This window comes from Colletotrichum fructicola (assembly GCF_000319635.2).
Source record: "Colletotrichum fructicola Nara gc5 chromosome Unknown KSG_Nara_v1_contig08, whole genome shotgun sequence".
Classification (NCBI taxonomy): Eukaryota; Fungi; Ascomycota; class Sordariomycetes; order Glomerellales; family Glomerellaceae; genus Colletotrichum; species Colletotrichum fructicola.
The window spans coordinates 1,123,982-1,147,684 of NW_027094058.1; the positions used below are offsets into that span (position 1 = coordinate 1,123,982).

Here is a 23,703-nt window from a genome sequence, read left to right on the forward strand (position 1 = left end):
GAACCTTTTCGGAAATGACTAATCGGAAGCTGCCGGCGCAAGTGGGGCTCGTGCATGCGGTTCCTGAGTTCTGGACCCTGATGGCCGATTTGCAAAACGGTGCAAACCGTTGAGAAACGCCATGACCGTTTGGCTTTTTTCTGTTTCCCTTCTGCAACGGCTGCCTTTTCCTTATTTGTTCCGTAGGATCCGAACCATGTCTGCAAACCATGGCAATGCCCCAGTCTTCAGCTGGAAAGGAGAGGCCTCCACAACTCATTGCAGCTCATATCTCAAGCGAACATTGGAAGATTGCGCGTCATGAGAGACCCGGGGACTGATTCCCCCCTGCATCAGGATCAATATGAAGACGGCACAACAGGAAGCTATGCTCTTCTCAGTCGGGGACCCCTTGCATCAACAATGCCCGTGCACAAGAGCTTTGTGCTCACCAGCGCGATAAAACGGAGGGATGTCCACGCCTGTTTTTATTGACACTGCGTGAGCTTGGACCAATCGCGACTCAACCTCCCTGCTGTTCATTTTTAGCGATTCAACTCAGGGTCCAACCGCCATTGTCTGCAACTTGAGAGCTTGAAAGACCGCTCCACGTTGCCAGCCATGAAGCCTCAACTCACAGTGGCTCGGCCATGTGGCTACATGTAGGCGCCACAGACATATCCAATGCATTGCGAAAGCCTCTGACGTCTGCTACTACAGGGAGAAATACTCCACGGCACGCCACTCCCTGAATTTCTATCACTGTGTCTCCGTCACGGGCCGGTACGCGGTCCCACCTGGCACTGACAATGCCACCCTGAGAGACACTCTTCAGCGGGCTGTTGCACAAGTCGTCCTGGAGCAGCCCATGTTGCGGGTCGGAATCATCGATCAAGACAAACAAAGCACAAGCTTTGTTCATATCCCACGTGTCGATCTGTCGGAACATATCCAATTGTTCGGGTCATCGCGGCCCGACGAAGTGGACGCTGCCCTGAGCAAACATCTTTCATACCAGCATTCCCAGCTATGGCCAGATATCGAGCAGCGCCCACCGTGGAGGGTCTCCATCATCCCAATTTCCAATGGCGAAGAGACGCCATCCGAGGTTGAGATCGTCTACGCTTTCCACCATGCCATTAGCGACGGCACCAGCGGCTCCATCTTCCATCAAAGGCTCCTCGAAGCGCTGGGCAACCCCGTGAAAGACATTCCAGGCCTGGAAGGAAAGACGATCGCGTTTTCAGAACCGCCTGTACTACCATCACCGCAACATGAACTCCTCAACTCGCGTATCAGCTGGACATTCTTCCTGGCCACTCTTTGGGACGCCTTTGGCCCTTCTTGGCTGAAGAGCAAACCCGCTATTCGACCGTGGAAAGCGCGCCCGATCGATCTTGCGCAGCCAAGCGAAACCAGCACCCACATCCTACGGATTCCTGCAGCGCTTGCAACGAAGCTGCTCGTCGTGGCACGAAGCCATTCCGTTACGCTGACGCCACTCCTTCACGCCCTCATCGTCGCATCTGCATCCCGACAGATCGCAGAGTCCGAGGCACCGACATTCGAGCCCTGCTCACCCATCAGTCTGAGGCGGTACCTGCCCGCCGATTCAGACTTTGATGCAAAGAATCAGATGCTTGTGCTCGTGACATCAGGAGACCATCCAATCCCGCCTGCTCTCGTCGCCAAGCTCCGGTCATCGTCAGGCACAGAGTACGAAGATGCCATCTGGAAGGTCGCCGCCTCCGTCAAGTCTACCATGAACGACAAGCTCGCGAGTCTGCCACACGACGATCCTGGATCCATGCTGAAATACGTCGGCGACTTTCACGACTTCTTCCGCCAGAAGAATGGGCAGGAACGAAGCAACAGCTGGGAGCTCAGCAACTTGGGCACCATCAACGGAGGAATCGGGAGCTGGAAGATGACGCGGGCGGTGTTCTCCCAGTCAGCGTCGGTCTTGGGTCCTGGATTCAGTGCCAACATGGCGGGTGTCGTTGGGGGAGAGATCACGGTCACGTTATGCTGGAACAATTCCGTTGTTGAAGGTTCTTTGGTTGAGGGTGTGATTGCAGATCTGGACGCCTGGTTGCCAGAGATTGCCAGTCGTAAACCACTACCTATCGGATCCCTTCGATATCCGCCTTAGGCTCTTATGTCCATACATGGGGAGTTTTCGTGTATTGTGTGAATTCCACATGGTCCTCTCAGAAGTCCTGTACCATCAATCCAAGATCATTATCCCATATTCAGAGTTACTGTTCCAGTGCTTGCATCACCCTTTGTTACTAAGATTCCCACCTGATCATTTTGAAGATGTGCCAATACTTGGACGGGATAATCTTCAACTCGTCGGATCCGAGCTTGTTCCATTGACCAGAGAGCTCTGAACACTTCTCACCCTCCACAGTTGTACCAGCAAGGGTCCAAGAGCTCTTTTCCTCGGTGGAATTTCTTCCGGTTTGTTCTCGGGCATCCTTCCAAGCTCCTTGTACTCTCAAAAGTTCCATTGTTCTGATCAGGCAATCTGTATTTGTCAAAATGGTATAGCCGTCGTCGTCTAGCCATGGAATTGCTCTCACCATCCTGTCCAATGTCCTCAACATCAGTCTCTTGTCAATATGTGTAATAGGCTCACCAAACCATTGGTCGTCTAACAGAAACGTGATGCCATGCATTTGAGCAAACTTAAAGCTTCTTGTTCGGTGGTTAACCAACAGAGAAAGTGTCGATTGCCGCAATTGGACAATTGCATCTTCATCCAGAGCAGATTTGATGATTTTGGCGTATTCAGAAAAGTCTTCATCGCAGAAATCTGCGTGATCAAACATAGCAATGAGTCCTTGTGCCAGGATGTCCCTCAGTTCATAAGTTGATACTTCGTGGGGAACTTCTTCGACTGTGCGCTGCGCGAGCTTGAGGAATGCTTTTTTCTTTGCTGCGATTTCGTGTTCGTCATGGTCGCAGCACTTATCTGTAAGTCCACAGAACCGCCTATTGGTCCAAGGAGACTCATAATCCCAGCCTCCGAGTACCTTGGTCAAGAGAGCAATCGGCGTCTCGACCTTTTCGAAAGAGTCGATGTCACTATCCCACACTTCCTCCCGTGACCAAATCGGCGTGCCACCTTCTACCAACTTGAGAGCTGCGGATGCATGGTGCATGCGAAAAGCGATATAAATAGGGAACTGGATGTGGCCCCAATCTGCTTTGAGAAGCAGCCTCGAATCAGCCCCAAATGAGACCAGATGGTCAATCATTGACACATCATCACATGTTGCCAAATATTGGAAAACGCTGTTGTGAGCCGTGCCCCCCAAGCAGTTTGGATCCATCCCGAGATCCTTCATGAGACGCGTGGCAATTGACTTGTTTCCGGAAGCCACTGCCGTATCGAGTGCTGTGGTGAAAACATTTCTTCCCCAATAAATAGCACAACTGTCCTTCCGATAAGAATGATCCATAAGTATGTGACGAATTCTTGTCGAGCAATCACAATATAGCTCCTCAAGAATCTTCAGCTCGGGTGGCCATGACGCTGGCTGCGGAGGAACCATACAAAGTGGCGACGAACCAGCCGAAAGCAACAGGTGCGCGATGTCGGTCTGCCTATGGCAAATGGCGTAATGTAACGGGGTCCAGACCATGACACCTTTGTCGTAGTCCGTACGATAAGTTTCGTGGTAAGGAGAAATGTCGTTCCAGGGGCTCACGCACCCACAATAAAGTCGCGCCGGAGCCTCGATGTCGACGCCTTTTGAGATCAACCATTCAACGACATGCTGATGGCCATAAATGATGGCGAAGTGGAGGGGTGCTCCCCAGCGGGCGCGCGGAGATAATTGGTATGGAATACCCTTCGCCAACTTTTCATCTGCTGTGAGCGGCTTAACCTGATAGTAGTCAAGATTGACGCCGTGTTCAGCTGCGAGCTTTAGAGCTCCGAGGTTCCCCTTGCTCGCTGCTTCGATCGTCGGGCCTGGATGATGGTCCTTGACGGCGGCCTCGTACAGCAAACGATTGAAGACGCGGTAGAACGTTTGATTCACACGACCGAGGTTTGAAAGGTCGTGGATGTTGTCGAGGAAATCGCCAATCATACTGAGAAGCTCTGAAGGTAGGAAGGCAAAAGTTGCCTCGGTGAGCCTTGCCGTATCCATGTCGATTGTTGAACCACAATGTAGCGAGCAAGAAGAGGGTAGGGGAGTCTTGCCTGAAGAAACGACGGCATGGAATTCTCGCACCGCTAGCATTTTATACTCGAATGGTGTGAAGGGGAGAAAACTTTGAAAGAAAATCAGCAACCGTGATGGCAACGGGTCCAGTGGATCTGCACTGGCTTTTGGAGATAACTCGCGAAACCAACCTCGGAGGCGAACTCAAACCCAAACTCAAGATTTTCGCGGTAGACTTGGACTTGACATTAAATGCAACAAAGTGACTAGGCCTGCGGCTCCATTTTAAGCCAGCATTTCCACATGCAAATTTGTTAAAGAGGGCGCATGAGTGAGGGCAAGTGTGATTCAGTTTCTGTGCCACATGTTGGGTGCCTGCAGACATCAGAAGGAGAGGCTTGGTCTCAAAGTCCTCTTCTAATCCACCTTATAATGTCAGCTTCAGAAATTATCACTAGTGAAGGGGATTTCGGCAGTGCTTCTCACATAACTCGTATTGAGCGTCAAACTAGAACCTTAACATTCAGATTACATCCAGCCCGACCGTTGTTAAAGGTTCTTTGGTGGAGATCGTGATTGCAGATCTAGACATCTGGTTGCGAATTGCAAAAGGTCGCTGAAGGTACTTTGTGTTATTTTCCAACTTAGATGGACGTTATGAATGGGCTAGTCATCAAGGTGTCCCTCAGCCATACACCGGTAGCGGCCGGCATCAACTCAGATAAACAAGCCCGCCTAAGTTAAGACGGTAGACATACAGTTCAAACGCCCAACCGGTCCAGAAGCCTCACATTCTTACTAACACTGCCATGAGCAAAGAAAACCAGCTTCAGACCCTTGTCTGAGAATCAAATACTGCTCGGTTTCTTGGGTGTCAAAATCACCCGTGAAATGAAGATTCCGAAAGATGGATAGGTTATCAGTTACTCGGCTACGCGACCCATGAGTGTTGCTTTACATCCCCTTCAACCCCTCTCTTCTCCTGAGGCACTGCTTCTCCAATACATTTGTCCTGCCTTGTGGCTCCAATATCCATCAGGAACTCTCCGATGCAACCCGGTCTGGTATTTGGATGGATGGTCGCTGTGTACTGCCATGTGGCCCCTCGATCCCTGGGCGAATCGTCTGGCTTGCCTCTTGCATAGAAATAAAATTTGACGTCTTTGGGTAGGTAGGCTCCCATACTCACATAGACGTCGCACTTCTTCAAAACATCCCTTGTTAAAGCGTCCCCGTTCTCTCCAATCTTTTCATCGGGAAAACCCGAACCTCTAATGATCAACTTTTTGTCACCTGACCCTTCAATGTCGACAATCTCGCAAGAGTTCCAAACCCAGGCTTGTTGAATGCTGTCAATGGTTTTACCATCGAGAGCAACACCAGGGGAAGAGTAGATAGGATCCTGTTTGTCCATAGGCAGAGGCTCGCGCGTTCGACAGTCAGTGTAGACAAATATGATGGCACCATCCGGAACCTGTTTGCCGGACTCGCCGTTGATCAGCCACAACTCATCTATGCAAGCATTCCCTTGATGTTCTGTTTCGTCTTTCCCCTTGTCGCACCAAGCTTTAAAATGAGGAGGCCCAGGGAAGGACATCGATCTCTCGAGACACATTGACAATGTACCACTGAGGAGACTGTTTAGCGGCGATCAGTCAGATAGTGAAAAGTTCAAATGTCTTACCAGACCACCTTCCTCACGGGAACAAACGTAAAGTAGCCACACTGGCCTTTATCCAACTTGACGGTCCAGGTGCGACCGTATGCAGTGCTCCAACTCTCTGACCACCCGCCAGATATTCCAGCCTTGAATAGTTTGCCGACTTTCGGGGTGACGCTGACACTCCAACCAACGGATGTTGATTCACTTTCTTTCATGGAACACTCGACTGGTGCGTGACAATCAGAATGGGGGAATGGTCGTTCCTCGGCCCATTCGAAGTATGTGCCTACGCACACCAGAGTCAGCCACTTGTTATTCTCAGAATCCCAAAGGCCCGTTGGATTGATACTAACGAATTTGACAAAAGCTGCCGCATTTTGTCTCAATATCCGACCATCTTTCGCATGTGCCGTCTGATTGGATGTGATACTTTGCCTTACAATCTGCTTCGAAGTACTGGTGGTACATTTTAAGAGCATGGTGATCTCTGCTCGAGCAGGGGTCTCCAGAACGTTTCTCAAGGAAAGCGGTCTTGTTGTCGAAAAACGCCTAACGATCCTCAGGACGGATAGTCCACAGAGGGGGGTCTTTGGGGTCCCAATCAAAGTCCACAGGGCTTTGATAGAGACCAGAAATGTTTATTGCACTAACTTTGCTCACGAAGAACACGGCGAGGAAAATTCGTAGATCCATTCCAATACCAGAAAAGGGGACGGACGGAATGGCCGGCTGAATCGGTGCTTCTCCAGCTGAATGTGGGTAGTTTGCAGATCGTTACGTCAAGTTATCAGAAGAATGGAAGGCAGGACTAAACTGCTTTAGTTGAAGAGTAGAGAAGATAGGCCCCAACGACACGACCAAGAGTACACGATAACAATAGAAAATAGAGGTGACTGGGAGAACAGGCCCAAGGAAACTGGAAACGTCCTCACTTGCAATTATACCCGAAAATGTAACACTTGAAGATGGCAGCGACGAAATCCTTATCCTGTAATGAATATACACTCGCTGTCTTCGGAATCTCAAATGTTGACCGGCTGTTTTCTTCCCAACGTAGTACAGACGTGCGAATGAAACTCGTGTACTACATAGTTTCTTTCAGTTCTCATCAGATGAACTGCATCACGAGGACTGCCTTTCAAAGGTACGCTACAATTGGGTCTCAGAATATGCAGTGACCTATCGATTAACGGTGTGGCGTAGGCTGTGTTGCTTGAGACGCAAGGGAGCTAGGTTACTAAACGCCCTTAGCAATCTTTGAAAAACTTGACAATTTCCAAATGCAGCTTTGATAACGTATATGTTGTTTTGCGAAGTTTTTCGGAAAGATGAATAATTTGATCTGATCAAAGTCTAATCATTGGCGGGCCTAGGGAGTGCATTTCTCTTGCAAAAACGTCACGACCCCGTATCCCGTATGCTCTGAGAAAAAGCACATGACAACTTCGAGGGCCCCACCCCACAAGTTCTATGCCCTCTGCTTTCACTCTGACCCCAAGGAGAACCATGAGCTGACCTTCTCCCAGACGAAGGCAGTTTGCTCAAGATTGTTGCGTCACATGCGTAACCTGCGACTGCCATTTCTTTCACATTTAACTGCGCCTTCTGCGCTCATTCGCCAATACGAGGTCAAGGACTTATGCACCAATGAGTACCTTACGATAGATTTTGCTGAAACTCTCATATCTATTCGCCATGATGCATTGGCGCTCTAGAGTGCTATATTCCCAACACCATGCGGGTAAACGATAGCATGAAGTGATCCTGCTAGAAAAGTGTGTGAAGTTGCGGAGTTACGTAAAGTTTCGAATGTTATGTCTGCAACTCGGATAGTAGAATTTCTATGCTGCGGTGGCGCGCACTGCTCTCAGGGTTGATTCAGGCTGGCCAGATGCTCAGCCATCAAGTGCCGATCCCTTTCCGGGTACGAATTATCTGTCATTGCTTTATCAGAATCCTGGGCGATCAAACTTAAATTGAAATCAGTCAGAAAAGTTCCCTCTGAGGGTCTCTATTTAATCGGATGTGTTTTCCCATATTGCCTCCTAGATTCGTACACCCGCGCCGTCGAATCGAGATGTCATGCCCGAACCCACCATCGCTATCTGCTCTTCCCACGGAGTTATGCTGCCTCATAGGAGACCAACCAGCAATCAAATCGGCTGATCTGGCATCTCTAGCTCGAGTCAACTGGCGATTTTACATCATTTTCACGCGATACTTACGTCTAGCCGCTCTACGAAACACGCCCAACTTCACCATTCAAGCAGCACGCTGCGGCGATTTAGCCGGCCTCCAGTTTGCATATGAACGCGGTGCCAAGCTTGATGTTATTCACAAACTTGATTCGAAAGGCTCGCACGCCAATATACATGGGTTACCTCAAAGAAAAATATGCTGGGGAACACCGCTGCACTTTGCTGTAGCGGGTGGCCACATGAACGTCGTCAACTGGCTTCTCTCGAAGAATGCCAGTATCGAGGCACCTGGTTGTCTACATTGCGAATGTTTCACCGAGGGTGATGACGTTTTCGATCGAGAAGAAAACAAACGTATCCTAGTCTGGACGCCATTACACTATGCCATTTGCCAGGGCCACACCAATATTGCTCATCGGCTACTCAACTCTGGAGCGGATGTCCTCTGCAAGGTCGACCCGGCCCCAAAACGTCTGCACCCAGGTCTTCGCAAGATAAAGCGGCGACACAACGATTTCTTTTGCGACTACACCGAAGCGCTTCCACGAAACGATTTTCGTCGCAAGCTGCTTCGCATCCGGGCACCACAGATTGAGAAGAAACGCTATTGTTTGAGGGGTACCAACCAAGACGTGCCCGCAATCCACACCGCTGCAGCAAAAGATAATCGAGCTATCATTCGTCGCCTGAGACATAAAATGGGCGTCGACATCAAAAACGAGGCAGGTAATTTCGGCGAGCATGCGCTGTATCGCTCTGCGCACTCTACCAGCGTTCGCGTGGTTCGTTTTCTCGTGGCATTAGGCAAGAATGATCGCATGCGTACGTCGGTGTATTCCCCTCTTGTTACAGCATTCGGATTCAGGCATCCTGCATTAGCTGTTGAGTTGATGAAGCACGGCTCTCCAGTCTGGGAGTGGTATTATGAAAGGATGTACTGGTCCCTTGATTTTATCAGAGTACCTGATGCATTGTTAACGCGACTTATTTATGACTGGAGAGGGCGTGATTATACCAGTGACAGAGTTGGACCGGAACAGGTCGGTCTCAAACGGGTGGCTTTTCTGATGGCAGCAAGGAAAACAGTGGAAACTGTGCCACGACAAGTATCAGCGGAAGGCTGTTCAGAAATCCTCTTTGAAGGATTCTTCCAGATGTGTGAAGACGGTGATTTTGACTTGGAGTCTATCTTACAATACATCAAGATCACTGATCTTCAGATCAGTGCCTTAAGGGCGCTGCCTAGGCGCTTGACCTCCCTCTCCATAACCATAAATGCAGCCACAATGGCCTTGAAAGTAATTCTCAGATCATGCCGTTACATCTATTGGAAGTCCCATAGAACATGGAACAACTCGGCTCCCATTGTCCACTTCCTGTTGCAGAATGGGGCTTCGGTCTGCGATGGTAGGTGGAGCAGTCTGGAAATAGCTTTGAGAGAGCTTTTAAATCAAGTTCTAGATGATTATGGATTCAGAGAGGGGAACTAGGGCACTGATCTTCCACAGAGGTTAAATTCCAACAGTGGCGGGTTGATCGAGATTTTACGACTTCTAGGCTGCCATGGAGCGTACGATGATGAAACGGACTGGACGAGTCCAAACGGCTTACTCCACAAGTATGGATACATCGTTGGGTATAACACGGAATACGGCAAGAACAAGGAAATAGATCCTAAGATGCGAGAGAAGATCAAAAACGGAACATGGTCGTCGCTGCCGCGGCGGGCCCGGAAGATTTTAGAACGATTCGGGCCCCGCAGCGACTAAGCTGGAAAATGAAACATTCAACACTGTCATCTCACCGTTTTGCCAGATCTATCGTTTTTGCTATGAAATTTGAGCACATACCGGCCCATCTCGCATACCTAAGATGTTGTATTTCCTTACTGTGAATTGGACCTGGGCTATTCATATCAACTCATTCAATGGTACTGGCATCATCAACGGCGGCCCCACTTTGCCGGTTGTAGATCCCGTTCGTGTTCGCGTTCGCGACTGCCCCTGCGGACCTAGACACCTACTCTGCACCACACAGCAGCCTCGGATTGACTTCTAAACTGCATGCTGGCCAACTCGTCACAAATCCGATTCCATTTTAATCCGAGGCATGTACGTCTTTCTTAAGTGCCCCTTGGCTTAAGAATTCGCTCGCACGCCGTACTCCCGTCATCCAACGCGCTTGAAGCGACGCGTTTGCGGCGCAGCCCACCCGCGTTTGACCCCTTCAACGGAACAAAAGCAGTTGGCTACGACATAAATCAATCACGGTAACTTGGAGTTTTCTCTCAGTCAAAGGGAGAGAGTCAATTTTCACCTCACACTCGAAGCCGTGTCAACCTCGCGTTGTGAGTCACTCAGGGCCGACCGCGACCTAGATTTCACCCGTAGACTGACCAATGCCCCAGCACAACCCATCCGTTGTGATATCCACTACGTCCAACGATGGATAACCAGCCTGGATCTGTGTTCTGGTGGCAAAAGGCCGATGAGATTCCTCTAGAGACCTGGGAGCATATCGCCAGCTATGTCACTAATCCCAAAAGCCTGGCCGCGATGGCGCGTGTCAACCACAAACTCCGTTATGTGTGCGACCCCAAGCTGTACAACAGCGCAGTGGATGAAGGGCGGATCCAAGACGCGGTTCTTCTCGCTGCTGCTGAGGGAAATCTTGCTACATTGCAGAAAGCAAAACGCTACGGTGCAGCCTTTAACAAAATCACTCCGCTTGCTGAACCCTTCGAGTGGGTGCTGAACCTGTGGGAAGAGATGATGGCATGAGACGGCCCCTTGAGCCACAAGCCCGATTTCACACCGCCCGATGCGGGCTGGGCCACTCCATTGCATGTCGCTGCGATAAATGGCCACTACCACGTCGTCGCGTGGCTTCTCGATGAGGATGTCGACATTGAAGCACCTGCAAGGTTCTGCTGCGAGTGCTTGCCTCTCGTCGTCCAGGACCCTACGAACCCCACACGATATCTAGGGGATTATCCAGCTTGGACACCTCTCCATTACGCCATCTGCAAGGGCCATTCCTCAGTTGCCAGGCTGCTTCTTTCTGCTGGGGCCTCATATGGCAACTTATGCGTGCCGCAATCGTCTGGAAGATGGTATAAGCGCCCTTACAACAGAAACATAGGCGGACGCGCTATCGGACGGTTTTACTGTTATCCTCACCTACGAGACCAAGAAAATGACATCTCAGGACATGTTGCTGCAATCCACACGGCAGCTGCAACAGGAAACAAAGCTATCATGTCTCATCTTGTCGAGGGCCTCGGAGTGGATATCCACAGCAAGGACGAAGGGAACGCAGCACCAATACACTATGCTGTCTTGGCGCCAAATGCATCCATGGTCAGTCACGCCATCCAATTGGGAGCGGATGTACATTCTGGATATTGCCCTAGAACCGTGTCAAAACATAGTTCAGGGTGGGATCACCGGCGAATTATTCCGATGTGTAAGAAAACACCGCTCGAGCCCCTTCACTGGGCTTTGTTGTGGAAAAAGACAGAGGCTGTCAGAGAACTGGCCTTGAATGGCGCTTATTGGCCCAAAGTGTCTAGCGATGGTGTGTCAACACATGCTCACATCACGCGTATATTGAAAATCATCGACGATTCTGCCCCCAGGCCCGTGGCAACCCAGGGTTCGTATTTGCGACTACTTGAACGAGCATCAGCTCGTTCAGAGCATCTGCAACTCCTCATGGACGGCGTGTCGAGCAATCTTCCTGAACTTCTCAACTGGACATGGAACGTTGGCCGGGCGTCTCGGGATCGTTTCCAGATGGTATCCGAGTTTCAGTTAGCTTTCTTCTATGCCTGCCAAATTCCGGACATTGATGAAGCAGTCTTGCGCCAATTCCGAGATTGTTTGGGCCTTGTAATGGGTCAGAAAGACTTTGACATGAGCGAGCACTACGTCTACTCTGATCTCGAAGCCGAACGGAAGTTATGGGTTCACCAAGATGCACATCCGGCCAAATTCAAATGCCCCATTGGCACACTAGCAATATGCCATACTGTTAGCCATATGCCGCGATCCTTTGAAGAAGAGATGCTTCGGAGATTGCGCTGGCTCTTGGACGCCAGAGCAAAGCCGACAAGTCCCCGTCAGCCGCTTTCTCCTCTTGTTTGCCTCTTCAACAGAATCAGAGCCGAGGATCTGAAGTACGACTGGTACAACAAACCAAACGATACAGAATACCATGATTCATGGTATGCATTCCTACCGATAGTTGAACTACTTGGAGATAACGGTGCATGGCAACCATTTGATAACGACAGAATCGAGGGCATGCTGCTTGTTCTAGCAGCTTACTTCGGTATGGTGCGCCAGCTGTCAAGAACATTGGCGAAAGCTGCAGCAGAATTCCATCGTCAAGTGTTGGAGAAGATGCCTGCTGAAGTTCGGAAAATGGCGGAAGTGGCTCATTTAACCACAGAAGAACCGGAGGGTCAAGCATCTCCTCCTACAGACTGATCGAAGAGCTGTCAATCAAATAGATGTAAGGTATGGCAAGGCATCTTAGAATGGCTACTATAGTATTGAGACTTATGTTTGTAGTTCTGCTGGGTTTGAACGGCTTGCATACGACTACTTTTTTATTCATTCTCTCAACTCAGGTGTATATTTTCAAGCCAGTACCACTGGGTTAAGCATGCTTTGATAGTTGCGTTCTCACTGTATGGGAGATCTCCAACCTCGCCACCTAGGTGGGCTACTCAATTTTCCTATGTCCTATTCCATTGTCATCATTTTTGTACGTTTCTCTTGTTGGTTATTCGCTCATTTCACATATTTGTATTAAACTTGGTGTCTTCCCAAGGAAATCACAAGCTTTTGGCGGAGGCGAGATACTTGGCAAATTTGGGCTTCCAGGTCGATAGTCAATACAAGGAACATACAAAGTGTGCCCCACGGTATAAAAAAGCCAAAGTCTCCTTCTAAGGATCATGCGTATGCCAGTGACACCATCTCAGTGTGCATTCGATGGAGAGTTCAGAGTCACGTCTTTCTCCCTTTTAAGTTTTCTTCTTCGCAGTTTGCCGCCTGGAGGCGCACCTCGTTGACTACCGTATGACTACCCCACAACGACCGGCGGATATCGGCGGTTCCCGCGAACTCAGAAAAAGCGGCATGAAAACGGCGTTGCGTCATCCTACGTGCTTCGTCCCCAAAAGTAGCCGAATTATCCAAAAACATGCTTGATTCGTTTCGTACCGTAAATTCACGACTCTCAAAGACGCCATGACCGAACCTGCGGATACTCCACCTATCCGAGGAGTCTTAGCCGAGAAGACATGGTTTGGATTCGACCTTGATGACACTCTGCATGAATTCCGACGCGCATCTGCGGCTGCAACCACAAAGACACTTGAGGCAATATCTCAGCAGTATGGACAACCTGTGAATGCCTTGAAGGAAGAGTACTCAAACATTCTCCGCGACAAAACTTTAAACGCCTTCTCCGACGGCAAGACCTCATTTGAGTACAGACGAGAGCGTTTCACAACCTTGTTAGAGCGCTTCTCCCTCGCCAAAGACGTTGACTTTATCGATCGGCTCCTTGGCATATACGAAGATACTTTGACACAGTCATTGCAACTCAAGGACGGGGCTTTGAGTCTTTTCGCGACTTTAAAAGAGAAGGGCAAGAAGGTGGCTGTCATCACTGAGGGGCCACAAGATGCACAAGAAAGGACGGTGAAACAGCTCGGCTTAGCGGGACATGTCGACTTCCTAGCTACCACCAACTTCTTCCGAGTTTCCAAGACTGAGGGTCTGTGCCCAAGAGTTTTGGAGCACCTAGGCATCCAACCTTCGGACATGGTTTACATCGGAGATAACCCAGTCCGAGATACCGTGCCAGCGAGGGAAGCGGGTATCTTTGCCATTCATTACAACGAGCAGGCAGAAACCTCTTTGGAGGGGCCGTCGCCACAGGTGAAATCGTTGGCGGAGGTTGAGGCCCTTCTATGATATAGCCTCATAGACCTTCTAGGATCTTGAGATATTCGAAGAATGAGGAATCTCGTGCACATTGACCATTTTCCTCCATTGAAACACATGGCAACTAGCTTTTGTGGCTCGTGTTGAGTTATAAGGCCCCCTCAATGAAGCTATCCAGAAACGCAAAATCGAGGTTCTCAAAGTTCCAGTCAACCTCGGCGGAGCTGTTTCTCAGTAATCGCGATTCATGTATGTCAACTCTGTCAAGGACGTCGGATGGGTCCTCAACAGCTACCGGCATGATCTGTACCACATTTGGGTCACCCCAATCTTTTGGCCTGCGATCGCATCCGCATCCATTTCCTTGGTCTTTATGTTGGCAATCGCCCGTTTTCTCTCGGTCTGGACCAGATTTCAATGGTATTGGTGTGTTTGGGGTTTCGTTTTGGATCTGTATGGTCGGCAGATGAGGCAAACAGATTTCCAAAACGGTGTTGTTATGCGTCAAAGCCGCATGGCTTCCGAAGTCTTCCCCACGCTTTCGTATTTCTGGCGAGAACACAACAGTGTACCTTCCTCCCGACATGGCATCTTCATCAATAGCCAGAAGATACCGAAGTAAGGTAGTCACCCGCTTAGCAATTGCATCGTCGTTTATATCAACAACCCCCTGCATGATCGCCAGGGTTTGCTCCAAAAGCCCTCGATCACTCAGCCGTTGATGTGCTGTAAATGAGAAAGAGTCTTCAGCTGCTGCGCAGCGACTACCACCGTTTAGATAGGCCAGTAAGAGGGTTGTACAGGGTATGAAGGTGACTAGGTCTATGCCTCGGCAGTAGTAGCGCGTTGTCTGAGACGCGCGAAAAGACACATATCTGGAGAGAATCTCGCGACTTGCTGTAATGGCGACCATTTTATTATGGTAATTCTCTTTCCGGGTAGTTGAATCGAACATGTGAGGCAGATGCAGTTGCAGAAGGATATGGTAGTACATGAAATGGTTGTTGAATCGCAGAATTTCGCGAACCTTGTCCGACTGGCTAGTGCACGAGATCAAGTTCGGTGATACCCAGAACTGAGGCGGCATCGCGGCGGAAGCATCCTGCAATAACTTGTCTACTTCTTTAGTGATATTGGCATCATGTAGTTCGGAGGCGCTTCGTTGTAATAACCGACCGCATGCTACGCAGCACAGGCGTAGCATGCGTTCAAGAGGCGAGCACCTTTCAAGAGACTGGTGAGTGGCGAAGGTATCCTGAACCGAGCTCTGCGGTAGACCAAGCATTAGAGCGATGTAACGGTCAAACTGGACGATTCGAAACCACATATCGTCGGGGTCGATGGAGAATCCAGACAAGGACACGGGCGCAATGCCACGATCGAGACCCAGCATTTGCGCAATAGTTACGGCTCTGCGGGCGGCCAGCCAAGACTGACGAAGATCGCCAGTGTAGTTCTTGAAGAGAGCTTCGAGAAGAATACACTCGATTCCTTCGAGGGAGGCAACCAACTCATCATTGCTTGTGACCAGGTCGTGCGCTGTCGTCACAGCATGGAACATGGTCACTTGGTAGGGGTTGTTGAGGCTGTCGAGTTGATGTGAAGAAGATTCCGGAATTCCTTGGAGGAAAGTTGCCAGTACCAAGAGTTTGCGTGCCACCAGTGTAGGATGAGATCCCTCTGGTGGTAGTTGCAATAAGACTTTGAGAGATGGCAGGGCTGAGCCATTTGAGTCCGCTCTGGCGCATGTGACTGCGCGGATGACCTGGGATGTCTCTACTGGCATACCAAGAAGAACGTCCATATCCCTTTTGCAGGGCCAAGCTGCCAAAAGACGTTGCGATAAGGCATCGTGCAACCCTGGATTCCTATCCCCTGTGGCGTCTTCGCCCAGGTTTGTGACTGGTTGACATGAAACATTATTGGATGGGTTTTCTTGAGAAATTGACTAAATTTCTGTCAACATGGCTATGTAGGATTGAGGTATGTCCGGACAACCCACTTGTGCGACGGGCTGTGAAGGGAGTGTGGAGGCTATAACACCAGAAGGTTCAACCAGTGATTCTTCACAGTCTGGCCCGTTTCTATGGCTCCATTGGCGTATTTCTGCTGCGAGGATTTCCGGAGTTGGACCTAGATGGCCTTCTTGGCGAGCAGCTTTGAGTAGTTGAGTTACTAGAGCTTCGACATGACCCAGCCTATCCACGATATGCTTGTTGCTTCCAGGAGGAGGGGGCTGGTCGGTGACCTCCTGACTGACACAGTCGACTCCACGGCGCTTGCAACTATCACAAGTCTCCGGCGTATCGGCGGAGAAGGTGCATCGGGCCTTGCGCCGCTTACAGTCCCAGCAGCTTTGAGTGCCCTTCCGCAATTTCCGGCGCTTCGGAGTTGGGCCGGTAGAGTCAGCCAATAAGGAGGGTCGCCGTAGTACAGTACTTTGCTCCATTGTCGAGTAGTCGGTGAAACCGAGTGAAACCGATGTGAGGACCGGGATTCGATAGTATCGACGCAATGATCCGTGAAGATGAGAAGACATCATGGCCTGAGTACTAGGTAGTCCTTTGTCTGCCTAATGCATGTCACAATTAGTCATCAAGTCCTAGACCGGGGCCGTTCCGCCGGTATTTCGGCGGTGGAATTAAGCCCCGGGAATACCGCCCGCAGCGGGGCCACATTGGAGCTCCGGCGAAGTGGCCATCGGCATATTAGTCAACGGGATGGCGACCGTATCACCGGCGGAAGCAGTGATCTCTTCCGTCCGGCAGCACCATAGAAGGGGTTCACGAGCCTGTGTATAAGTACAAGCCAATTCGCTCCATGTCTTCAACCGGAGGACAATCAACATCAGCCGAAGCCCAAAATCCTAGGTACCCATTTTCACAAACGAAACCAAAGCCAAAAAGTCAAAATGGTCAAGATTGCAATCATTGGCGGCTCTAGCAGTATGTTGTCGAGTCGTCTCAGGCTGAATAGGCTGACACATGAACCCCAGACGTTGGATCAGAGGTCCATGATGCCTTGGTGGCCAGAGGAAAACATGAGATCATTCTCCTTTCAAGAAAGGTTTGTTCTTTATCGTCCAAAAGTTCTATGTCGCTCATTTTTCTAGGATGCACCTGCCCAAAAGCTCGCTCCGGGAGTTCAATGGGTCAAGACAGACTATGAGGTCGCTCATCTGACCAAGATTCTTGGCGGTGTAGAGACGGTGCTTTCCTTCGTCTCTGGTCCAGCGGATCCGACGAACACCTCTCAGAGTGACACGCAGAAGAACCTGATTGATGCGTGCATCCAAGCTGGAGTCAAGCGCTTTGCTCCCAGCGAGTGGGCTACGTAAGTTCTCAGCCACTCTCGTTGGATGTTTTCTTACGATATTGTTCTCTAGGTCCAAGTTCGACCACTTGTTCTGGTATTCTTTCAAGCAAGTCACCCGCGACTACCTCGCGGAGGTGAACAAGGAGAAGAAGGTCCGTATTATCCCAGATGTCATCTTAAAAGTCTTGGCTCACAAAATACAGGTCCTTGAATATTGTCTCTTCCAGCCGGGCTTGTTCACGAACTACCTGACCTACCCGTTCAGCTCTTCCAAGCATGTCACTCAATTGGAGACCCCTGTCGACTTCAATCAGTGTCGCGCGCTGGTGGTCGACGGAGGTGAAGACGTCCTCCTGACCTTTACCACAGCTCAGGATCTTGCCAGAGTCGTCGCTTTAGCTGTGGAATATGAGGGAGAGTGGCCTCTTGTAGGTGGCATCAAGGGTGCTGAGATCACCGTGAGACAACTGATCTCACTCGGTGAGAAGATTCGCGGTAGGTTCTTGTCTTATCAGACTCTGTGGTGACTTTCATATTGATTCCGTGATAAGGCAAGCCATTTGCTATCGAGAAGTTGAAGAAGGAAGACCTCGAGGCTAGCAAAGTCACCTCATCGTGGACACTTGAAGTGAAGCATCCGTCAATTCCTCCGGAAACTCGAAAGGCCGTCGCTGCCAGCCTGCTTTCCGGCATTTTGCTCGGCTTTTCGGCTGGATGCTTCAACACCTCCTCTGAGTGGAATCAACTTCTGCCCGACTTCAAATTTACTCAACCTGAGGAGTTCTTGTCTCAGGCCTGGAAGTCGATCGAAGCTGGAGAGAACGTCGTCTTTGATGAGTATTGAAATGTTTCCATTTCTGGTCAATAAGTGAAGTTTGATTTCTGCACCTCGCCAAGCTTTTTCATCGGTCTCGTCAATAGGTATTCAATCATAGTACTTTCGCATAGTTGTATGCTGTCTGGTCTTCGGACATTACGTCTTTTTCCGCTCCGGCAGTCTTACAAATCTACCTGATCAAACTGTATTCACTAAGATCTTTGTCTGAGCTCAGAAAGTACATCGCAGACAAGCTAAGAATCCAAATTTGGCAAGACTCGTCGATTAGGATCAATAAATTCAACCTATTCCGACCGAGCTAATAATGACGGGCAACGGCTTACTAAAAGGTAAATTCCATAGACGTGGGCAAACGTTATGTGGTTTACACCAAATGCGCGATCGGCTCCGTGTTCCAGCCCCTCAGCTGCCCGTGTGGCTTATTACAAATCCAGCACATCACATCATCGCTAGTACAACGTTTCGCCATGCAGACGGCCAGAGATCAGTATTATTTAAAATAAAAGGCACTGCTTGATGCTCAACCTCAATTTCATGCCAAGATCTCACATCACAGACTTAAGATTTATCTATCGCAGCTCTGAAAATGGCACCAATTCGCGTCGGCATCATCGGCCTCTCCGCCAGCGCCAAAACCGCGTGGGCTTCTCGCGCCCATCTCCCATACCTCCTCTCCCCTCTCGGCCGCTCTAAGTACCAAATCACAGCCCTCCTCAATTCTTCTGTAGATGCCGCCAACCGTGCAATTAAGGCGTACGATCTGCCCGCAGAGACAAAAGCGTACGGCAACCCGGAGGACCTGGCTGCCGACCCAAATGTCGACCTCGTCGTCGTGTCGGTGCGAGTCGACTTGCACCATGACACGGCGCTTCCCAGCGTCAAGGCTGGCAAGGACGTCTACATTGAATGGCCTCTTGCACAGGATGCGAAGCATGCCAAGGTACTCGCCGATGCTGCTAAGAGTGCCGGCGGCAAAACGCTGGTTGGCATTCAAGGTCGAACGGTCCCTTTGTATCACAAGATCGGCGACCTCTTGCGGGAGGGATGTATTAGCAAGGTCCTGAGCAGCGAGGTCAAAGCCGCAGGTGGCTTGATCGACCGCGCTGTTGTTCCAGTTGATTTGAAATATTTCACCGACAAGAGCATCGGAGGAAACATCTTCACCATTGGCTTCGGTCACTGTAAGTCCCCCTTGAAACTGCCTATTCCGGAGCAAAATTGCTGACAGCCATCACAGTATTTGACCAGATCCAGCACGTCTTGGGAGATGCATCGAACTTCAAGTCCCACCTTCAGATCCAGCGTCCTGATGTGAAGATCAAGGACGCCAAGACTGGAGAAATTATCGAGACGGTCAAGTCCAATGTTCCAGATCTCGTCATCGCCGCCGGCACTCTACCAGCATCCGACATCGTCTCAGAAGGCGCGACACTGCATCTCAGATACCGAAAGGGTCAAGCTTTCAAGGGTGATGCGCCCCTTGTCTGGACCATCAATGGCGAAAAGGGGGAGATCAAGTTGACTTCGAATGTGAGCACCGCGCTGCAGGCATTCGCGGACCCCAAAGACATCCGGATCGAGGTGCATGACTTTGAAAAGGACCAGGTGGAGGAGGTAACCTGGGGCTGGGGCGATTGGGAGTCCGAGTTGCCTTTCCCGTCAAGGAGCATCGGCGCAGTCTATGAGGCGCATGCACAGGGTGAACCGAAGGATATCGCAACTTTTGAGGATGCGTTGAAGAGGCACCGGCAGCTTGAAGAAATCTTCCCGTTGACTAATTAGTGCCCTGGGTTTTCCTGCCATGACAGAATTGAATTTACAAATAGTTATCCCTCCGTTCCCAAGCAAGTGGTCACGAAAAGCAATACCCGAGTACTTCTTGGTCTGCGTGCGTCGGTAAAATAGGCGGACAACATTGGCTTTGGCGAACCATATTCTGGATGACACCGTTCGCTATTCACAAAATTCGCGTGAAATTGCAATACATGATGTGAATTGAGTAATATGCCTGGCCGAACCAGTTTCAGCATTGGGCTGACGCCTGTAGACGCCTCAGCGCATCTGACTCACTCGGCGGCGGCGCTAGGCAGTCAGCATGAACACCATAAAAGCTGAACAATTTTCTGCTGTATTTTCTCCCGCTCCAGTAAAACAAACACGTACCTATGAACCGTTTCAAATTACCGTTCAAAGCCATCATGGAGACTACACCAATCTACTTCTGGAGGGAAACCGGCCATGAAGGCTATCTTTCCCAATGGTGGATGGACCACCCATTCACCCTGGAGTCCCCCGATTCTTCACCAATCACTTTCAAAACAGCAGAACATTACATGATGTACGGAAAAGCGATGCTCTTCAATGATCCTAAAGTCGCCCTCACGATCCTCAAAGCGGATCATCCCAGGAAGGTCAAGGCCTTGGGGCGGAAGGTTTCCGGCTTCGACGAGGCTATTTGGAACGAGAACCGCGAGCGAATCGTTCGCGAGGGAAGCCTGCTCAAATTTCGAAGTAGTCCCGAGCTCAAGGAGAAGTTGCTGGCAACGGGTGAGCGTGAGCTGGTGGAAGCAAGTCCGATGGATCGCATCTGGGGTATCGGGTACAGCCCTGAGAAGGCACCGGCGTCCGATCGGAGTCGATGGGGGTTGAATTTGCTCGGGAAGGTGTTGATGGAGGTTAGGGCGCAGTTGAGAGAGGAGGAAGGTGATTCTGAATGGACGAAAGTTTAAAGGAAGACTCACAGCAATAGAAAGTCTGATGAGCGCATTATACAACCCTATTGATGCTGTTAGGATTTGTGCATGCAGCGGTTAGCAATCTTCGTTAGAGTCTTGCTATCTAGGTGGATAACTAGTATACTAAGTCTCATGGCTTACTTTCTATACTGCTCACTTTATTATTCCTATTGTTCCTGTCGTCGCTGTCGTCCTTATTCTTATCCCTCTCCCTGTCGGCGTTGTCTTCGTTATGTCTTTGTTATCGTCGTCGTAATTGTCCCTATTGTCGTCCATGCCTACTACCCGCCCGGATAGCAAAACTCCTTTGCTAAAGCAATGAATGAGCTGCAAATTCAGACCGATGCGCTCTTTACAACGGGCTTTCGTCTCTGACCCACGTCGCTACCTCGTATTCGGCTGATTTCCAAGCCTCATACATCTTGTCATTCAAAACTACCACAAAGAAGTTGGAACTCAAGCTAGAGCCTGGAACCAACACAGAATATACATCATAATAATCCAGTAGTCTGAGAAAAACCAGCAGTTTCTCTTCCCTGAATCTTCTAAAGCAACAGCATCATCCTTGCCACCAATGGGTCCCCTCAAACTTCCCCGTCTTACACATGTCCTCCCAGGCCCTTCTTACCTCTGTCCATTGTCTCTCCTCCGTCTCACCATGCTGTTCCTTTTCACAAAGCATCTGCTCATGTACACAACCCAAACACAACCCCGTCAACGACTCCCTCTTCCATTTATTCAATTTCGTCCGCATATCCTGCTTGTACCACGGCAAATCGCCATGACTCCCGCCCGCGGCATCTGGGTTGTACACCTTCCGCAGCCCGCTGATCGACTCAAACGCCGACGGCAAGATCCCCACCGCCCTACACAGAGCGTCATTGATGGACATGTACTTGAACCCGATCGCGAAGGTCTTGCGATCCAACGCCTGTAGCCGCTGGCAGATGAACTGCAGGTCGGGGGTTCCTGGCAGCGGCGGGACATAGACTCGTGAGCCGAACCAGTTGCGTTTGTATTGAAGACGGGGGCGGATGTTCCAGGGCAGGGATACAGGCTCGTATATGCGTTCATTGATGGCGGTCCAAAGGGAGAGGCGGAGGTTGTTCCTATGTCTTTCGAGGTCGTCTGGGTTTGAACATGAGTTGTCAGTCGATTGCAATTGGGCCCCATCTCAAAGTTGTTGACAGTCAAAGAAGGAGATAAGATACCAGAAAACTCACACGCAAGTCTCCAAGCAAGAATCTCATCAGGACCATCCCGCCCATCAACGAGCCCCTCAAACCCTCCCACTGTGCTCGTAACCAACAAACTCGTAAGCTCCTCAAACGCCGGTTCGCACTTGAACCAATACGCAGCCAACAACATATCTCCCCTCCGGAACCCGATGCACCTATCCCTCGCCGCGTTCTTGATTGCCTCCAATTTATCTGCTCTCAGCCAGTGCCGCACCGCTAGGCCCATCGCCGCGGTGCAGTCGTACTTATCCGCCGCGATAGCCACCCTCAACACCTCGTCGTCAGACAAGTCGCACACGGCGTCGTCGACGCGGCTGTGCACCACGCGGCATATCGTCTCGATCGCCTGGGGATCGTCTTCGGGGAGAGTGACGTGCGCTGGGGAGTCGGTGGTAGCGAAGAGCATGGCGGCGGGCTCGGTGTAGGTTGAAGATGTGGGTTTCAGGAGGCACTTGAAGACGGGGGAGGCGTCGGCGAGGATTAGGGCGTGGACGCGGATGGGTTGGAGGTCTGGGCCGACGAGGAGGATGACTTCGCCGTTGGGAGCGATTTCGGGTCGTGGTGTCGGTGGAGGAGTGGGTTTCTGGTTCTGGAGGTCTCTTGAGTTGGAAGTGCTATCAATTGTGAGATGCGTTGCTTTTTCATCGGCCAATTATAGGGAATCACTTACCATGAGCTCATAGATGGAGCTTTGTTGGGAATGCTTGTCTTGACGGAGTTGGTCTCCGAAGCTGATCTGTGTTCCATACCTGCTCCGGGATTTGATGTAATAGTGCGCTTTGGTTAACCCAAATGCCAACAAAGTTGTTCTATTCGAATCAAAGATTGGAAAGTGGAAAGCGATTTCTTTTGGACCAAATTGCATGTTCTTCGACCAGATGTCTAGGACTTGAATCGCCATCCCAGTGTTTTGGTGGCGGAGTCGCTCCGCGACACCCTGGCCGTAGGACTGCGCGAAGGATCAGGACCTACCCATGGCCCCGTATACGAGATTGAAAGAAGAATTTGGCTGCCTGGCTGCTTTAATCTATCGGTTCCTGAGCCTTCGAAAGCTTAAGTCCTGCCAACAACTCAGCTTCGAACTTGCCTGTCAAACATATCATGGTGTTCGGACGTTTTCAGGACTTGGAAACATTTCAGACGATAGCGCCACAACTAACAGCACTAGTGAGTGGCATCCTTACAAGTTATGACGGCAAAGTTGAATGATGAAGGATTTTTTCTCACAAGAACTCCGAGCATTAGAAGATCGAAAAATTGTTATTCATCTTGAGCCGTGTACATCAGCCAGCAAGTATGCCCTCACAAGTCTGACGTCAGGCATGCAACTCAACACCCTTCTCACCTCTTCGTCTTCGACATCGATACCACCTTTTGCTTCCGTTTTTGTCTTCGCCATAACCCACCCCCTTGCAACTTCACTCATCCAGCTCCCTTCTAACCCCCTCATCCACTTCTCTCCCCTCTCTTTCAATGCCGTCGCCGTCTTCTTCTCCCTCGCCCACCCCTCAATATCAAACTCACAAAAGAAAGGACACCGCCAATGCTCCCCCAACGCCCCCTTAAACCTTTTAATCTCCCTGGCATCCTCCAGATCCA

General features: G+C 50.3%; 10 protein-coding genes across 10 annotated transcripts; 7 read left to right on the forward strand and 3 right to left on the reverse strand.

Annotated features, from left to right (window-relative positions):
* Window positions 1–600: 600 nt before the first annotated feature.
* FCK4-0 (putative alcohol acetyltransferase FCK4) lies at window positions 601–2,131 on the forward strand (the record flags this gene model as incomplete). The annotated part of the gene is made up of 2 exons (XM_032036083.1): window positions 601–641; window positions 700–2,131. The coding sequence occupies 2 exons, from the start codon at window positions 601–603 to the stop codon at window positions 2,129–2,131; spliced, it is 1,473 nt and encodes a 490-aa protein (XP_031884958.1).
* Window positions 2,132–2,270: 139 nt separating this feature from the next.
* CGGC5_v013363 (uncharacterized protein) lies at window positions 2,271–4,142 on the reverse strand (the record flags this gene model as incomplete). Its single annotated transcript, XM_066152916.1, has 2 exons — window positions 2,271–3,382; window positions 3,557–4,142. The coding sequence occupies 2 exons, from the start codon at window positions 4,140–4,142 to the stop codon at window positions 2,271–2,273; spliced, it is 1,698 nt and encodes a 565-aa protein (XP_066007563.1).
* Window positions 4,143–10,462: 6,320 nt separating this feature from the next.
* CGGC5_v013364 (uncharacterized protein) lies at window positions 10,463–10,798 on the forward strand (the record flags this gene model as incomplete). Its single annotated transcript, XM_032036085.1, has 1 exon — window positions 10,463–10,798. The coding sequence occupies one exon, from the start codon at window positions 10,463–10,465 to the stop codon at window positions 10,796–10,798; it is 336 nt and encodes a 111-aa protein (XP_031884956.1).
* A 933-nt stretch (window positions 10,799–11,731) lies between these two features.
* CGGC5_v013365 (uncharacterized protein) lies at window positions 11,732–12,695 on the forward strand (the record flags this gene model as incomplete). The annotated part of the gene is made up of 3 exons (XM_066152917.1): window positions 11,732–12,355; window positions 12,471–12,538; window positions 12,593–12,695. 3 exons carry the CDS (start codon window positions 11,732–11,734, stop codon window positions 12,693–12,695), a joined length of 795 nt encoding a protein of 264 aa, XP_066007562.1.
* Window positions 12,696–13,276: 581 nt separating this feature from the next.
* CGGC5_v013366 (Glyceraldehyde 3-phosphate phosphatase) lies at window positions 13,277–14,008 on the forward strand (the record flags this gene model as incomplete). The annotated part of the gene is made up of 1 exon (XM_032036086.1): window positions 13,277–14,008. The coding sequence occupies one exon, from the start codon at window positions 13,277–13,279 to the stop codon at window positions 14,006–14,008; it is 732 nt and encodes a 243-aa protein (XP_031884960.1).
* A 1,010-nt stretch (window positions 14,009–15,018) lies between these two features.
* On the reverse strand, window positions 15,019–16,427 carry CGGC5_v013367 (Dehydrocurvularin biosynthesis regulator; the record flags this gene model as incomplete). The annotated part of the gene is made up of 3 exons (XM_066152918.1): window positions 15,019–15,080; window positions 15,155–15,926; window positions 15,981–16,427. The coding sequence occupies 3 exons, from the start codon at window positions 16,425–16,427 to the stop codon at window positions 15,019–15,021; spliced, it is 1,281 nt and encodes a 426-aa protein (XP_066007561.1).
* Window positions 16,428–16,889: 462 nt separating this feature from the next.
* On the forward strand, window positions 16,890–18,137 carry BOA1-3 (Oxidoreductase BOA1; the record flags this gene model as incomplete). The annotated part of the gene is made up of 6 exons (XM_032036089.1): window positions 16,890–16,923; window positions 16,974–17,044; window positions 17,091–17,311; window positions 17,364–17,445; window positions 17,497–17,788; window positions 17,845–18,137. 6 exons carry the CDS (start codon window positions 16,890–16,892, stop codon window positions 18,135–18,137), a joined length of 993 nt encoding a protein of 330 aa, XP_031884795.1.
* Window positions 18,138–18,717: 580 nt separating this feature from the next.
* aclE-0 (Dehydrogenase aclE) lies at window positions 18,718–19,913 on the forward strand (the record flags this gene model as incomplete). Its single annotated transcript, XM_032036090.1, has 2 exons — window positions 18,718–19,312; window positions 19,369–19,913. The coding sequence occupies 2 exons, from the start codon at window positions 18,718–18,720 to the stop codon at window positions 19,911–19,913; spliced, it is 1,140 nt and encodes a 379-aa protein (XP_031884796.1).
* Window positions 19,914–20,329: 416 nt separating this feature from the next.
* CGGC5_v013370 (N-glycosidase R617) lies at window positions 20,330–20,860 on the forward strand (the record flags this gene model as incomplete). Its single annotated transcript, XM_032036091.1, has 1 exon — window positions 20,330–20,860. The coding sequence occupies one exon, from the start codon at window positions 20,330–20,332 to the stop codon at window positions 20,858–20,860; it is 531 nt and encodes a 176-aa protein (XP_031884922.1).
* Window positions 20,861–21,425: 565 nt separating this feature from the next.
* On the reverse strand, window positions 21,426–22,851 carry CGGC5_v013371 (uncharacterized protein; the record flags this gene model as incomplete). The annotated part of the gene is made up of 3 exons (XM_032036093.1): window positions 21,426–21,994; window positions 22,078–22,718; window positions 22,775–22,851. 3 exons carry the CDS (start codon window positions 22,849–22,851, stop codon window positions 21,426–21,428), a joined length of 1,287 nt encoding a protein of 428 aa, XP_031884844.1.
* Window positions 22,852–23,703: the final 852 nt, after the last annotated feature.